General features: G+C 47.0%; 1 protein-coding gene across 1 annotated transcript in view; it reads right to left on the bottom strand.

Annotated features, from left to right (window-relative positions):
- Window positions 1-17,714, bottom strand: part of RIBC2 (RIB43A domain with coiled-coils 2) — a 387,543-nt gene that overhangs the window by 268,173 nt on the left and 101,656 nt on the right. The window contains exon 2 of the mRNA XM_069628178.1: window positions 15,794-15,875. Within this exon, the coding sequence (XP_069484279.1) occupies window positions 15,794-15,875 (82 nt within the window). The remainder of the gene's footprint in view (window positions 1-15,793; window positions 15,876-17,714) is intronic.

The raw sequence follows: 17,714 nt of genomic DNA, 5'->3' as shown, positions 1-17,714 counted from the left end.
ACGAAATGCGAGGTCACGGAACTGGTTTTAACGCTCGGCAAGAGGACCTCTATTCTTGTCGGGCGAGGTCGTTTCCCTGCTCAGAGTTTGTGACCCTGGTAACTGCAGCTCCTACTGCCTTCTTGGCTGGTTTCACCGCACAGTCTCGAAGAAAGTGCCCCGAGTTTCCGCAATAGAGGCATAATTGCCTTTTGTGTTAGTGGTCCTTTCAGGCCCCCTATTTGCATGGGTTCCCCGGAGTCTACTCCTTTGGTAGGAGTTGGTGGTTTGGAAAATACTCGAGCATCAAACTTGGAACAATGGGCCTTCCTGTTCTGCAGTCTGTGGTCAATTTGAACGACTAAGTCAATATAGTCCGAACAGTCTTGCGGGGGATTCACTACTTGGGCTAACACATCTTTGAGCTCTCCCCGTAGACCTCTATAAAACAGTGTAATCCTTTTGTCCTCAGGCCATCGAGTTTCCACTATCAGTCTGTTGAAAGACGCAATATAAGCCAAAAGGTCTTGATTACCCTGTCGCAATGAAAGGAGCTCATTGTCCAAGGCCTGCCCCTGTGAATGTCTTGCAAACAGTTTTTCCATACTGAGCTGAAAAGCTTGAAAATCATGGAGAACCGGATCATCTTGATTAACTAGAGGGATCGACCAGTCTGCCGCATTGCCACTAAGGTACGAAAGCACGAAAGCTACCTTAGCTTGATCAGTTGGAAAGGCTGCTGGCCGGCATAAGAAGTGCAACCGGCACTGATTAATAAATACTGCAAACCTCTTTGGGTCACCAGAAAATCGTTCGGGCGGAGCCAGAGGTACATTCCCAGGTAGGTTGATCTGCACTGGGTTCGTAGAGGATGTTGAAGGAAGATTTGCCCCTGATGCGGGTAACGGAGTTTGTCCGGCTTGTGACTGTAGCAATTGTCTAGCGAGATCGTCTGTTCGCTCCTTGGAAATAATCAGTTCCCTTCTTAGAGCATTCATTTCCTGACGGGCTGCATGCACTTCTGCTCTTAGTTCCCCAAGTAACTGGGCTAGCTGGTCGGTATCCGAGGTTTCCATAGCGCCTGGGTGGGAGTTTTGCGGTAGGCTTTGCGTTCTGTAACGCTCACCTGATTCCCGCAGAGGCGCCGGTCTTGACTGGGTGAATGCCGTATCTTCAAAGGTGATGTGTAACACACGGTTGGCTCTTTGGGCTGGACCTCTGTGCACTGTATGTCTGACTCGAAGAGTAAGATGTCTGCAGAGAGAAAATATGGGATTAATGAACTGGGGTTATTGGGTGCCTCTCTCCTCTTCCCTTTCTCTTCTCCTGTAGAACCCCAAAGGTTAACGCCCTCACCTTAGGTAAGTGAACGCCGAGCTCTCCATCTGCCTCGGGGCAGGGTGCCGTAACCAGTTTCTTCACTGGATAAGGGTGCAGGCCTCTTGACCTCAGAGCACTGCTGTCCGTCGTTAACTGCACGAACGGTAAGTTCTGGGCACTTCAAATGTCTTAAAAGTCTTTTGTAATGATATCGCTTGTTTTGCAGGGTTCCGGCGATGGCGGATGGCGGGCTGATGAGAGTTGAGGATCGAACCCGCGTGAGGAATAGAAGCGCCTGGAAGCACGTAAGTAAGCGCTTGTAGCCTGCTTCACGATGCGCACTAACTGTCCCTTTTATCTTGCAGGTACAAGTTCGGAGCTTTAGAGAAGCTGAAGGGTGCTGGAATACCCACTGGATTCGGCGTGGGAAGGAGTAATGGCACGTGAGTAATAAAGTTGCCCAATGTCTTTAAACGCACCTTCTTTTATCTTTCAGATGCGGGATGCAGCGCCGAAGGCCTCCGGAGCGTGCGAAGAGCTGGTAAGCTTTTGTCTTTCAGATGCCGGAATGCAGTGCGAAGACCTCCGGAGCATGCGAAGAGTAGGTAAGCCTTTGTCTTTCAGATGCCGGAATGCAGCACGAGGCGTTGGTGACAGCCGATGGACCAGGTAAGAGATGCACTGCCACTGAAGACCGTAGTGCTAACCTGTTCTTTCTTTGTCTTTACAGGTGCTGCTGAAGACTGGATTCCAGGATGGTAAGCCTTTGTTCCCTTAGGCCCAGGATCAGAAGCAGAAGACACGATGAGCGTTCTGCTGCAGAGAATGCAGAATAACGCAAAGCAAGATTCATCCATCGGGTGTGGTTTAAATAGTCTCCTGTAGTGCTTAGGTGTCTCCTTCCACAGCCACGCCTAGGTAAGAAAAGAGTTCCTGCTTTCCAGAAGAGTTCCAGTGTTCTGAACATAGGGAGTGGCTCCTGCCCCACCCAACAGGAAAAGTAGTCCCAAACAGAAGAGGATCAGGGGTTCAACTGGCAGGTAAGTAAGCAGCATGGTCTGCTGCAGGTAAGTCCACCCAAGCATTATGAGCCCGGCGCTTCCAGCACTGGGACTGGGCATCTTTATGAGCCTGGTGCCACTGGCGCCAGGACAGGGTCCAAAAGGTCCCAATTGGGACTGGCTGGCACTCGGAATCGGGGTTATGGGTCTGCTTCCAAGGGAGTCGGGCAAGTCCTGATCTTTTGGAAGCAGAGATCATGACACTAGGCCTTGATTGCTCGACCAGCGCTACCCTATAGATAATCTTGGCTGGGGTCCTCTGTGCCTCTCCTCTGCCATATAGAGAGCAGGAGTACAAACACCCCCTCCAGTCTTTACAGTACCCCACCCCCAACATCCCCTTTAAAGATAGACAGATGGGATGGTGGTCACTATTCACATTCAGTATTACTTCAAAACTCAGGGTCGATCCCAAAGACTCACAGAAATACAAAAATAATCAATTATCGAGGAGCCCAAATGGTTATTGAAAGTCACAAGGCCTGTGATATCTGGTGCCAGGCGACCATTAACAGTCCGTAGCCCCCATTCGGTCAACCAAGAACACAATTGGAGTCCATTAGTGCAAACCCTTGAATCCCTCAATATTAGTGCTGGAATATTCACAGACAAATCCTCTAAAGGGTCTAGTAGAACCTTGGCCATACCCATTCCCATTTAAGGTTAACATCACCTCCAGAAATATACAATTAATTTCTGCTCCTCCCCGAAGACAGCAGATCCTCAATAAACCCCTTAACCCTAGCTAGTCTATCTACCTCTGCTTTATGAGGGCTATTATAAAAGTTAACAATACAAATCGATTCGCCCTTCGAGGTGGAGAGAAGGACCGCCTGAAGGAAGTCCATACAGGTTTCAACCACCTTGACCCTACATTTGAGTGAAATCTTAATCAAAATGGACAGGCCCCCATAACATCTTCCCTTCAATTTTTCCTAAGCAGGGATCCCAAATGAAACAAAATCGTTCAGTTTTGGGATATCCATCACCCATGTTTCCTGTAAAAGGATCACTTCATTTGCTTGAAGGAACTCAGCAATGTCTCTCCTTTCTATCTTCCCCCTTGACCATGCTATATTCCAAGAAAGCAGACGGAACTCTGAGGGTGTACTGGCTGGGGAGTTACTTGCTAAGAAAGGAGCTGAGAAAGGAGCTGCCCCCTGCACTCCCACCCCTACCTCCGGAGCAACCCTGCTCAATAAGGCATCCAACTGTCAATCAAGGTCCTGACACGAGGTGAGGACCTAAAATCGATTAACCAACTCTGGAAAACCGATGGGAGCGCTTTCTCTAGTATGATTGGACCCTCTCTTTGTGGGGAATGAACTCCAACCTCCCTCCTTGCTATGTGTGAATAATGGATACCAAGACGTCTGCCCCCTCCGCTCACACCGTCCCCCACCTCCTACATCCATTCTACCCTGCGTTGTTCCCGGGGCTCCCTGATCAACCCCCCTCACATAAAAGTAGTCCAGAGAGAGAAGTCTGCTAAAAAGTCTACTACCATTCGGTTTAAGGCCACGTGCAAGGTTAGAGCTGAGAAGATAACCAGCCACCATTGCATCCGAGAAGGCCACCACTACACAGTCTCCATCCACGTTCTTGGGCTTGGTGCCAACTCTTCTAGCCATACGAATAATAGCAGTGTCTATTTTAGGCCCCATCAGGTTTGTATTAATCCAATGCGTTGTTTTATTAATAAGGGAGATAGTTGACTCAAAGTTACCCTTAGTAAGCCCGGGCAGACCTGTGATAATCCCCACAAAAGGCACTGCTTCTGGGGTCAAATTTAAGATGGTTTATTCCCCCATCTCCTGTGGGGCCACTTTCCCCCATGCTACTGGCCCAACCATTTGCTTGGTCTCTCTTCCACTTCCTGGTTTGCAATTAGCCCCATTCCAGACCATTTAGAGACAGACCCTTCTTCAACAGCTACAGGCAGTACCCGACTGCTCCCTCCCTTAGCCAAATCACAACTTGCAGGGTATCCTCCCTTCAATGATACACACAGAGCACAAGATACAACATCCCCACCTCATCCAGCTGAGCTTTAGCCAGATCTAACACCTTAGCTGATAAAGCTCTTATAGAAACATGCATTATTGCTAATGTGCTCAAAACCCCGCCTTTAGTGCCTGTAGGGATTGCAGAACCAACTGGAGAGGCTTCAGTTTTTCATCTAGCAGGGATTCCAGCCAAATCTTGTCCTCACCCGCAAGGGAAGAGTCCAGATCCAAACTAGCGGTACCCTCGGTCTTTGCACAGTTTGACCGTAAGTCACCCAACGTATTCACTTCCAAGTCTGGTTCTGGGTCTACCCCCGGACCCCCCTGGGGACCTCCCCACAGGCAACTGCTCACAGGCTATTGGGACTGCCGAAAAGCCTTCCCCATTACCCCCTTCGCTATTATTTCTACTACTCCCCCTACATATTGGGCTAAGGTGCCCCTCTAACAAGGCTGCTACCAGTCTGGAGGCTTGCTCAGCTGCGCTTAGGCAGCTCACTATCTTATTGGCCATCGCATCCATATAAGAATCCGGGGATCTCTGGGAGGGATTATGTATAGATTTTGGAGGGGGGTCTTCCCAATTTTACATTTTTACCATTTTTAGGTTTCTTAGATCCCTTTCCCACCCCGGCCCCACACTCCCCCCACCCCCCCCCTTCTTTCCTCATGCCCAGCTTTCCGTTTCCCCATGGTTAGCAATTTGTAAAAACAATTAAAACCGTATTACTGGGCACAGATACAGACAAATAAAAGAAATAAAGCTTAGGCATCAAGGGTGCATAGTGCACAAAGATTACAGGGCTAAAAACAATAAGAGCAGTAAAAACCAGTTAAGAGAAAATGTTTGCGATGCGAGAGGGAAACCTGTGGTCCCTTTGCAACCCTATTTGCAAAGACGGTGGGGGGATAAGAAAACTCACAGCCCCACCTTAAAAACTAGCTTAAACCCTTAAGTGCCAAGGGCGAAGTATCTCGTCCTTGGCATTCCCTCCGGGTTGCCAAGGACGAGATAGCACTTTTAGGCACTTCGGTTTGTGTGATCCCTCCTCACTGCCTGGGGGTTGGATTTCCTTCAGTTTCACGCTGCTGTACCTAATGCACGCCGACATGAAACTGAAAGTATTTTCACCACGGCAGCCATTTTCGGCTGCCGCCGTGAAAAGAGAAGGTGAGTGTCCACCTTTCTCTGCCTCGATCTCTGGCTGTATTTCACACAGCCGGAGATCGAGGCAGGTGTCGTTGGAAAGGGGTGATTCTCCCCTTTCCAACAACACCTTTTGCGAATGCATTGCTGGCCGCGGAACGGGCGCAGCAATGCCACTGGACCACCAGGGATTGTTTTTGATGCAGGGGTAGGGGGGCTGCTTACTAGGTAAGTGGCCCCCTCCCCGAGGCCCCAAAGCATGGGGCCACAGGTATGAAGACCCATGGGGGCAGATGGGTGATCATCTGCCCCCAGGGAAGGGGGTAAATGAAAAACAATTAAATCGTACCAAATGGGGATGGGGTGGGGGCCACTAGCCACCAGGTGTTTTTTTTTTATATGAAAGGGTAGCGGCCCTCTTCCTCCCACCCCAAGTGGAAAGGGGGGGCACCCCTTGTAGCCCTCCCTGGGGGCAAATTTCTGCCCCCAGGCAGGAATACATGAGGTGGCCCCCATCCTAATGGAGGAGGGGCACCAGGAAAGTGTTGGCAGGCCCCCCAATGGAAGGGGACTGCAGGTTAGGGTGGGTGTCCATCTGCCCCTAGGGAATGGGCCCAAAGAAGACCAAAAAATCATGGATGGTTTTGTGGGGATGCCCCCCCCACTAGACCACCAGGGAATTGTTTTTATGGAAAGGGGTGTCCTTCCCCCCCTCACCCAAAATGGACTGGGGGACATGTCATGCAGCCCTCCCTGGGGGCAGTTATCTGCTCCTAGGAAGGGGCATCTGACCCCAAAGAGAGGTGCATGAGATGCCCCCCTCTTATCCGCCCCCAGGGAGGGCTGAATGAGATTCCCCCCCTGCATTTGGTGCGGGGAGGGAGAGGGCCACCCCCCTTTAAATTAGAAAATTCCCTGGCGGTTTAGGGTGCCCCTCAGCCCCTCCCCCCCTAAAGTGCAGTGTACCATTTTCAATTTTTTCTTTGTTTACCAAACTGTGCCAATCTGCCCCTAGGGTGCCCAAAACCTACTGCCCCACCCATTGGGGGGCCTGTCCGACATTTTGTGGTGGCCCTCTCCCGCCCCACCCCAAATGGAGGGGGGGCAGCTCATGCAGCCGTTTGAAGGGAGCCCCATGGAGGCCTCTGCATGAGGTGACCCCAGTTACTGGCCTCTGGACACCTTATGGGAAACATTCCTATCTCCACATCTATGCACTTCCACCAAGGAATTACTTCTATCAGCATTCAAGACAACCACAGTGAGTACATTCTCATTAACTATCAAAAGGCATTACAAGGGGAGGTAGTGAATAACCCTCCAGGGGAGAAAAAACAAATCCTGAACTGGACATATTAATGTTCTCAACAAAGGAAGACTCAAGACATACCCTGGCCGAAATAAAAGCACTCAGGGGAGATATACAGGCCTCCCTAGCGGACCTATCCAGAAGAATGGTGACAGTGGAAAGCAAAGTCGAAGGTCTAGAACACAATCAGCTTAATGCAATGCAGATATGGTTCAGATGAAACTGGATGCTAGGATGACGGAGCTGGAACTCGGGGAGGAAGAAGTGATACTCAAAATGGACAACCTGGAAAACAGAGAAAGGCGCAACAACATGAGAATACGGGGACTGAAGGAATCGGCCAGAGAAACCCAGAGGCTAGTAGAGGAGAAAATCCAGTCCCTGGTGAACCAGCTCTTTGAAGCGGAATGGGGAAAGGTGGTACAACTTGAAAGAGCCCACAGGGGAGGTAAACCTTACAGCAGTGGCCCTCGCTCCATAGTTATCAAGTTCTTGAGCTACAAGGACAGAACAGATTTACTAAATAGGGCAAAACAACAACGTGAAATAGATTTTGAAGGATCCAAAATCACAGTATATCAGGATCTCTCAAACTTTACCCTCACCAGGCATAGAGCATGAAGACCTCTTACGAAATGTCTGAACGAGCAGGAGATTAGATACAGATGGGGTTACCCTTTCTGGCTGCAATTTGAGGTTGGGGGGACTGCACTATAGGATAACATCAGCAGAAAAAGCAGAGCAGGCCTTGCGACACCTCACTGCAGACATCGAGGCCACACCTAGGAGCCCACAAGGATCTTCCATGAGTAGAGATGGCGCGAGGCCGGTGCCCGGCCCGCAGAGGAGGAGGAGAGGCCATGCACAAAGGAAATATATGAGGATACATGGACTGTCACCTCGCAAGGAAATTACGGCGAAACACTGATAGCCGGACTGAGTCTCTGGCAAATGGATTATGCAAAGGCCGAAGGAGAATCACCAGGCAGAGTAGATTGATACGAAAATACAAAAGACTTGCCGCAGGGAGTGAGCAGAACTTGCTCCAAAGTGGCCCTCTGTGAGAGAGAGGGCGTCTCCGAAACTCTTACTTTACAAAATAAGTTTGGCGGAGTTAGTAGTTAAACAGTTAAGTTCTGAATTAGTTGACAGGACTTGCTCTAGGATTCCATATACGGGCCGAAAGGCAAGAGGTCTACTTACAATAGGGGATGAGAGTAGAATTAGTCAATAGCCTGGAATAGATGGAAAAAGGGGGAATGGAGGTTCATCCAGAATGGGAGGAGGTGAGGTAGGAAAGGGCCCAACGGTGGGTACGCCAAATGTGAAGGGTCTCAACTCCCTCACTAAAAGATCATTGGTGGCAAGGGAATTCCGCAAGGCCTCGCTAGACATACTTTTCTTAGAGGAAAAGTGTTTGCTTAGTGGGGAGACGCAGGGGGATAGGATGGACCTACTGGGCATCGGGGAACGTTAAGAAAAGAGGAGTTGGCATCACCTTATACAGACAATGCAGATTAATGCGCAGTAACAAACCTATTGGAGGGCAGACCGCTAATACTACAGGGCAACCTGAACGGGGCAAAGGTACTGCTGTTAGAAATGTACGTCCCCAACCAAGGGTAGGAGGAATTCCTTCGGAAGGCATTTAATGCGGTACAAAATGTGGAAGCGGACCTGTATATCATAGGAGGGGGTTTAAACTCCTAGGTAAATGAAACCTGGGATAGAAAGACGAGGAGGGATGGGCCTAAGAGTGTGGATGGCAGACAGTGACACCTGGGAAGGGAATTGGAGATGCATGGCCTAGCAGACACATGGAGGAGCCAGCGCACAAGGAAGGAAGGATACACTTTCTACTCGCTACAACACAAATCATACATTAGAATTGATTATATACAGGTAAATAAAGAACAAAGTGCGAGGGTAAGGGTCAGCGAAATCAAACCAATGGGTGGACAGACCATGATATGGTAATCACGACTCTGGAGGTCGAGGGGCTGCACAGACCAGACAGCAAGTGGCACTGTAATGAAATACTTTGGGGGGACCTACTTTTCTCAGAACAACTGGCCAAAGCAATAACAGAATACTTTGAAAATAACGATACAGGAGAAGTACTGGCAAGGATGGTATGGGATACAGGAAAGGTGATCTGGAGGAGCCTTCTGATTAGTGAAGGGGCAAGGAAAAAAAGGGAGAGGAAGCTACTGGAGGACAGATTGAGAAGAGAGATAACGGAGGGGGAGGAAAAGATGCACGCTTCCGAAAGGGACATAGAAGAAACCAGGTAAGGGTTACTGTCAAAGAGGGCAGAACTGAAGGCACTGGGGATGGGGAAACCCTATGGAAGTTAAGATATCTCAAGCAGAAATACTACGAAAAGGGAGAAAAAGTGGACGCCCTACTGGCGGCTCGGCTCTGCGCACAGAGAGCTGAGAGATGGGTTGATAAAATGAGAGGCCCAGAGGGTGGGGACAGCGTTGAACCAAAAGATATTGCAGAGGGTTTTGCTCAATTTTACGTAACCCTATACAGAACTGAAGCCACTGGGGGGGATGTAGCAGATGGGGAGTACCTGAGGGACATCACCTTGCCCACGCTGCAAGCTCCAGTAAAAGAACACCTGGAGAGCCCATCACCGCTGAAGAGGTGAAGAATGCGATATTGCCTCTCCCCAATGGAAAAATCGTGGGTGAGGACGCATACTCTATAGGGTTCTACAAAAAGTATGCAGGGATCTTGTCACCACATATGGTGAAATTGTATAATCCTATCTTGGAAACAGGAGAATTGCCCCCAACGTTTAGTAAAGCACTAATCTTGGTGATTCTAAAGGCGGGTAGGGACCCAGCCGAATGTGCATCACATCGTCCCATTTCACTCCTGAATGTGGATGAAAAAATCTTCATGAGGATCCTAGTGACCCGGTTTGAAGACAAACTGCCCCGCCTGGTACACTAAGACCAAATGGGCTTTATAGCGGGCAGAGAGGGCCCAGACACAATTCAAAAGACACTGGATCTCATAGAACGTACAAAAGGGAACCCAGAGGGACGGGTGCTCCTGAGTCTTGACGTGGAAAAGGCCTTCGACAGGGTGGAGTGGGGGTTCCTCTTCGCTATGTTGAGAAAGATCTGAGTGGAGGAAAGAATGTGTCGGGCGATAGGAGCAATCTACTCTAGACACACAGCACGGGTGGTGGTCAACGGAAAGAAGTCAAGGGAATTTGAATTGAGCAGCGTAACCAGGCAGCGGTGCCCGCTTTCTTCCCTACCGTTTGCGCTGGAGATGGAACCGGTAGGGGAAAAAATATGCAGGGAAGACTAGATAAAATGATTTGCAATAGGGGTAGATAACCACAAGATAAGCATGTATGCTGATGATATATTACTCTACCTATCCGAAGTGGGTGAGTCAATGAGGAAAACACTAGAGATACTAGAAGATTATGGGAAAGTATTGGGCATTAAGGTGAATGTCAACAAATCTACTTTTCTCCCCCTCTGGGTACAAACAGAAGAAGAAAGAAGGGACTTGCTAGCGCTAGGGATACTGATCAAAAAGCATAGTATAAAGTATCTAGGGGTACGGATATCAGCAGAGCTAGAGGCCTGATTTTCTCCCCCTCTGGGTACAAACAGAAGAAGAAAGAAGGGCCTTGCTAGCGCTAGGGATACTGATCGAAAAGCATTGTATAAAGTATCTAGGGGTACGGATATCAGCAGAGCTAGAGGCCCGATACAAGCTGAATTTCCCCCCCATTACTGCATAGACTCAATTTTGACCTAGAAGCCTGGTCCAAACTAACAATCTCCTGGCCTGGCAGATTGAATGCACTTAAGATGATGCTACTCCCAAGAGTGCTATATCTATATCAGGCTCTGCTGATAGACCTACTGGACTCGCACTTTGTAGATCTAAAAAGAGGATGGTACAATTTCTGTGTCAGGGAAAGAAACAGCGGGTGGGCTATAGATTGCTGGTATTGACCAAGGCGGTGCGGGGGGTAGGAGTCCCTGAGATGCACACCTACTACAGAGCGGCCCAGTTTCGAGCTCTAATTTCTCACCTGCAAAAGGACAATGACAAAGAGTGGGTGAGCATAGAGAACCATCAATTTAGGCCAGTCACGCTGGGGGGAATGCCTCTGGACGCCCGCCATGGCGTCCCCTAAAAGGATACACTGCCATAGATTCTAGGCCCACTCTGGCGGCTGTGGAGGGTCAGAAGGGAGATGGGAGGAGTTACGACGTGGCCATCCCCACTAAGCAATATATGGTCCCCCCGATACGTGAATGTCAGAGGATTGGAAAGAGAAATTGCAGAGAGAGTTAACGGGAACGGAAAAGATACTGGATACAGAAAGGGGAACGCAGGGGCTCAAACTCCTACACAAGTGGAAGTGGGACCCGGTTAGGATATCTAAGATGTTCCCTGGGGCGGATCTCCACTGCTGGAGGAAATGAGGGCAAACAGCAGATTACTGGCACAAGTGGTGGGGGTGCGACAGGGGGCAACAGTATTGGAAGGAAGTTCTGGGATGGATAAAGAGCTTGGAGGGGGTGGACAGGAGGCTGGAACCCTTGCTAGTGCTGTTTAGATTAGAACTGGAGGAGGGGAACTGGGTGAAACTGCCTCATATGTCACATTACTTAGTGTTGAGGAAGGGCTCCTAAGTGAAAAAGAGTGGGCCTCAAAGGCCTTAGATTTGTACAGAATGGAGGAACTAACAAGATAAGTGCATGACCTCTCCCCAACGAGGGCAATGGAATGGGCCCCCTTCCTTGAAAGGTATGACCCGGAAAGAGTCAGCTGGGAGAAGTGGAGAGGGAGAAAACAATGTGACGGTAGAGGGGTGATGAAACGATAGACCAACGCGGTCACACTGAGGCTGAACATCTGGACCAAGGAGGGGAGGATTGATGCAAGAGAAAGGGAGGGAGGGCGAAAGTGGGGGCGCGCCCAAAGTTCAGCCCTTGGAAGGAAACATGGACCTCAAATCCAATAAAGAGGCAAGGACATATGATAAATGAAGACACGGTTAGACACGACAGAAGGACCATTGACTAGGAAGGCATCCTAGAAGCAGCAATCCAGAGAATGTTGTAGATGAAAATGGACTACAGGGTGGTAAGGGTGTGGGTGCCGGGAGGGGAGGGCAGGGAGGTTGGAGGGCGGGGGGGCAAGTTCAAAGTTTGAAAAGTTCATGTTCTAAAGGGAGAAGAATGCAAAACATCACTGGATGTAATTCTAACTGAAATGCAAATCAAATTATTGCTGCCATAAGTTGTGTCAACCTAAGTGCATCAATAAAACTAATTTAAAGAAAAAAAGGCAACACCTAAAGATGCACTCTGAGCAAGGCAGAACACAGGAATGAGCAGAACTTACGGGACAAAGGCACACCTACCGGAGCAGAGCAAGGGACGAGAGCAGCGGCCCAAAAACCCCAAGGCTTCCCTACTGGAGGTTGTGGCCTCCGACAGACCGCGAAAGACACTTGGAGAAGGCCAGACCCCCTCTCCCCCAAGTGAAGATTGCATTGTGTTTCAAGGACACCAGCGACCCTCCCGTGTGAACGGCAGAGTTGGAGAGGCGAGGCCAAGCCTGTGGTACTAACCTTGACTCGAAAATTGGAAACAAGAAAGAAGCGCACACAGCCGGTGAGTTGGCAAGTGACCTGAGAGACCAGTGTGTAGGCATTAGGTTTTGTTAGCATAGGCCATTTTGATTTGACGGGCTTCACTAGGACTATTTTGTTTATCGTTTGATGGTCGAGACTACTCCCATCTTAGTTGTAGGGCAACATTTCTCCAACCCCAACATTTTCAATAAAGGTTTTACAAATTGTATCCATTGTGTCAGTGTCAATACTTGTGATACCATGCCTTCCCTACATCTCCCAGAAACCAGAAACCACCCGACCAAACACTCATGATCCCCTTAAGCAGGTGCAGAGGACTTTTTTCCGTTTCAAAAATGATATTTTACACTTACCTGATGTCCCGTGACACAGTGGTTTTTCTCTTTTATATGATTTATGCTTGTTGATGAGATCATCAACAAAGAAAACTGGTCCAAGAGAACAACATGGTATTGTAGACATTCAGGTAACTTTTATTTCTTAAACTCTATAGCAGCTGCCCAAAGGATTGGCAGGTGCTAATCGCTTTGCTCAGGCTTTTAACTTGGGCAGCAGGCCGTTATTACAGTATTCTTCAGTACCTAAGAAATTCTCACAAATCTGATATGCAGCGCTGATATCGCAAGATTCCCACAACAATTCCTTGCGCCCTTACTTGGGTCATAAGAGCACTGCCCCATGGGAATCTTACAACTGGCAGATCAATGTGTCAACACTAATTGGGCCAGTTCAGCGCAGTATCCCTAAGTTCCTTGTGCTCTTACCAATTTTATGTTCATAAAGCATTCTCATTGCACAATCGGTGGGGTATACAAACCGGTATACCCCGCACATTTTTCAGTATGCCACATTCCAAGCCTACAAGCAATGCAGAGCATATCCACAGCCAATTACTCACAATCGCACAGCTTGATATGTGTGCTACCAACAGGCCCATGCATATTAATGTAAATAACAAAAGTGGATTGGGCATTACCCCCAGGAAGTAGAGAACACTAACCCCACCTTTTTTATTTGCATGTAAAGGCATTATTTCCATCCACCATTTATGCCCTTTGACTTGTTTTTTCTTTCTAATGAAAGAGTGACGGGGCTTAAAACAGCTTTTTAGACCCTGCATGGAGTCTGTACTGGGAATTAAGGGTCTGTAAACCACAAACAACGCTGTTGTTGACCTCCGGCCTTTAACCTGGTCTTCGGGCCCATAACGCCCAATGCAGCATTCACACTGGGTCTATAAAGCTTAAATATAGCATGTATAGCAACTTATAATTTTGAACTGTACTACTTTTTATAGATGTTAAGATGTGTAGTCTATCCTAGTTTAACCTGAACTCTGGTTGCTCTTATATTTTATTGTTATGAATTTTCCAAAACAGTTTTTTAACAGTATTTTGTAACTTATCCTACTCTTCTCACTTGTACTGTGATTTTATGGGCCTGTTCTAACTTGACTATACATTGAATGTCAGAAGGGCTTTGAATTTCCATAATGAAAGGACAGTAATTTAAATATTAAAACTGTTGTTTGTGGCCTTTAATAGGTAATGACCTAGAGACAGCAAGCACTAAGGCAGTTGTCTTCAAACATATTTTATACTGAGCCCCACCTTTATTAACAATATTGTTTCTTTGCCCCTGCAAGCTATAACTATTTATATTTTGTATTAAATACTTGTATTTTCCATTAAAAACAGTCATAGTAATCCCTTTTTAAAAAGGCTCACACCCATTTTAGACATCTTTTGGACACCATGTAAGCGCCAGCCCCACAGTTTGAAAACCACCTGACTGAGGAGGAAACCTACATGTATACTGTTCACTAAACGACATCCTGCTACTCTACTATCAAGGGCTCTGCACTGGAGGACCCTAGAGACGACATTACCAGGTCAAAACAGCACCCTCCACTTTAATGTAAATTTCTAGTTCTATAAATCTGTTTATGCTGCAACTCGAGCTTCCACTACTCTCTTCTCCAAACATTCACTAAACTAAGAGGGCTGTGACACAAGAGCCTGTACTATGTATGCAATCTCTTCATCTGTTTCAGATCAACCTACAAAGTCCAAAACCTATTGAAAATTCCACAATGTTCATACATTTGCCACCAGGAAACCAACAAAAACAAACCACCAACAACACATGTCCTACCTTCCCTTGTTTCCACAGGTGTCCCGACAAGTGCTTTTAGGTGCTAGGAGCTTTTGAGGACCACAGTACTTTCGAGATTGTCAACGCTTTTTGTGGTCTACTGGGAACAACGCACAGAGTGTGACCCATACAGGGACCAAGGAGACTGGGTCAAGTAGAGTTTTCACTGAGCATTCAGCAGAGACTAGGTAAAGGTTCAGTCTCCACTTCAGGATTCAATGCAGACTTGGTGCAGGTGCAGTCTACCATTTAGGGGTCAACTGAGTCTCCACTAAGGATTCAACAGAGACTAGGTACATGTTTAGTAACCAATTCAGGATTCAGTTGAGACTAAGGCCAGTTTACGTCTCCCATTCAGGATTCAATGGAGACGAGGTCCCTTGTTCTGAACTGCAAAGGTTTGCAGCTTCAGCAAGTCCATTGACCCTTCCACATCGAGGTGGCTGCCCCCTTTTTTCCAATATTCTATTTGGTACGTTCATCTTGGGGTCAGATTGGTCTGGAAAATCCCTTCTATTGTGCCAGCATCCAGTTGGCTTCTGGGTTTTAGCTCAGGCTTCTTTCCCAGCATTCACTCTAAAATGTTATAACGGTGTAGGTGGCTATTTTTAATTTCTCATTCTAATATGTTTGCTGGTCGGTCTTTTGTCTTTTTTTCTCCTGCTTCAGGTCCTGGCCATTGTCTCTTGCACTACACGCTGACTTCATGGATTATCTCGCTGCCAGATACATTTAGTTTCTGGCCAACTTTTATGCTCACAGTGAAGATATGCGTAAGTCACTTGATTTTCTAGCCCTGGGAAAGCGACTATTACAGACAATGCAATAAAATAGTTTACATTTTAAGTCAGGGGAGATGAGAATATTACTCCAGACCCAACGCTTGGTGCCTGTGAATGAACAAGTCTACTAAGATGCTAATGCTTTTACATTGTTTATTGCTGTCCCATACATAGGAACGCAATTCATGAGTGCATTGTTTCTGGTCTTTGCACACAACCCTCCGACTATCTTCCTTCACTGCATCAATAACTGACTCAGAAGTGTGGAGCTTTATATTCAAATACACATGAAAACCCATACTTAAAAACACAATAATACTATGCATTATTGATGTGACTGGAAGAAGACATTGGTACTGCAGTAAATTGCATCGTATTTAGAACATACCATATAATTCTTGTCTTTGCTTTTCATTTTGCTTTAGAATGTTACAGTCATTCACCTGGGTATCCAAAGCTTCTTTGTCAACCTATTTGAAAGACAAATATAGTTTAAATATTATTAACTCTAAATTCAAAACTATTTAAAACTCATTCTACAGTATTCCTCCTACTTCTAAACCCTGTGGTACTAGGTGCCAATATTACTTATTTAAATGGTACCATTTCATAAAAGGATGAAGGACTACAATGGCTCTGCTGGTGTTCAAAAATTGGTAGAAGGTGGGCACTACTTTTTTTGTCTACGGCAATGGAAAATTCTATAATATATAGGTTGTGTTTATGGGGCACGTTGATACAAAAACCCCTTGACACAAGGATATCAATACTAAACACAAAAGGTTCAAAGTTGCAGCTGAACCTTCCAATCGCTCTCTCTATCCCCTGGTAGTGCTACACGTTATACTCCTACCTGTGGTCTAGGCTAGCGGTCTCACTGCTCAACTCTAGCCTGGTCCTCTGCCACCCCAACCTTTATTCTTAAAGAAGGTGTGTGATGAAAACCCCTGACTTCTTTTGTGCACTTGTAATGGAGTGACTCAGTGGCCCGAGTGCCTCTCTGAGCAAGTTGTTAATAAGCTGGGTGGTGGTATGCAGCGGATTCCCTAGTCACCCCTACTTAGCTCCTTCCAGCAGGCAGGGGATTGCCACCTGTGCATAACAACTGCTGTTGGCTGTTAAAGAGAAAGAGCTGTATGGCACAAAAGACAGACTCTCCAACCCTGAGGGTCAGAAGCCCATGCAGCAATATCCCTGAACAAAGGAAGCCAGTCTATAATTGCCCCACTTGCGCCCAGTGAACCTTGTTCAGCTGCAATGAGAATGTAATTTGTAATCATTGCTGCATACAATTCATCTTTCACAATGGCTTTAGCCGATGGAAAGATTCAGATGCAGCTTCACACCTGGGGCTGCTCCCGCCCACACACAGAGAGATGCATTATCCAGTCCCAAGATTGTGTGCTATCTTTTTTAAGTGGCTGTTCAGCTTCCTTGAATGTTCTTAACAATGGCCCACACAACATTCAAGCTGCAACAGTTTATCAAATCAGACCAATGGAAAATCAAAGTGAATAAAAGCACACACCTGGAACCCCCGAAACTGAGCCCAACCCTGGGGAGGTGCAGACCGGTCATGAAAGCGATAACCAGGAAGGGGACGATTGTGCCTTGTTTAGCGCTATGTATGTGCCGCCAAATTTGACATCTGCTTAGCAAAATGGCTCCCAAGAGGAGCCCTTTTGCTGTTGAACTTGCTTCTGATGAAGAGAGCTTGATGAGTTTGAAAGCTATTTTTATAGCCCCTCAAAAGATTTAACACTCTTGGCATTGACCAACAAACATAGGACACATTGCTCCCAGTCAGCATGACGATCCACTTGAGTTCCCATGTCACTTCCTTTGTCTGCCAGATGTAATATTTTTGCCATTGACCTGAAAATGGCCAACAACTATTTGTGGCATCAGTGCCAGTCTCTATCTGTCCCATTCTTTGGAATGAATTAAGAGAACATCTTACATTTAGTGATGTCTTTCCACTATGCAATCATGAGCCAGTGAGCTATCTAAGGGAATTAAGTGCTAGCCTCAGAGGTCTTTGGGCAAACTACAGACAAAGGGTTGAACACAAGCAGAACTTCATATGAGAGTTCAAAACATTTCAATTAATTAAATCACATCTCCCATAGTCATTGTTTTTTTATGACTCATTCATTGAATTGCTTCATTAAAAGGCAGTACACAATTTGATCTAGTGTCCTATAGCCAATGCATTTCGGATATAAATCTGTCTTCAGGACTAAACACTGTTATATTTAACAAACCCAAAGTAATTCCACAAATAGTGTTAAAAAAGTACACATATAAAC

This window comes from Ambystoma mexicanum, chromosome 12 (genome assembly GCF_040938575.1).
Source record: "Ambystoma mexicanum isolate Mex_15411 chromosome 12, UKY_AmexF1_1, whole genome shotgun sequence".
In the NCBI taxonomy this organism is placed as follows: domain Eukaryota; kingdom Metazoa; phylum Chordata; class Amphibia; order Caudata; family Ambystomatidae; genus Ambystoma; species Ambystoma mexicanum.
This window is presented reverse-complemented; position numbering and strand designations above follow the sequence as displayed.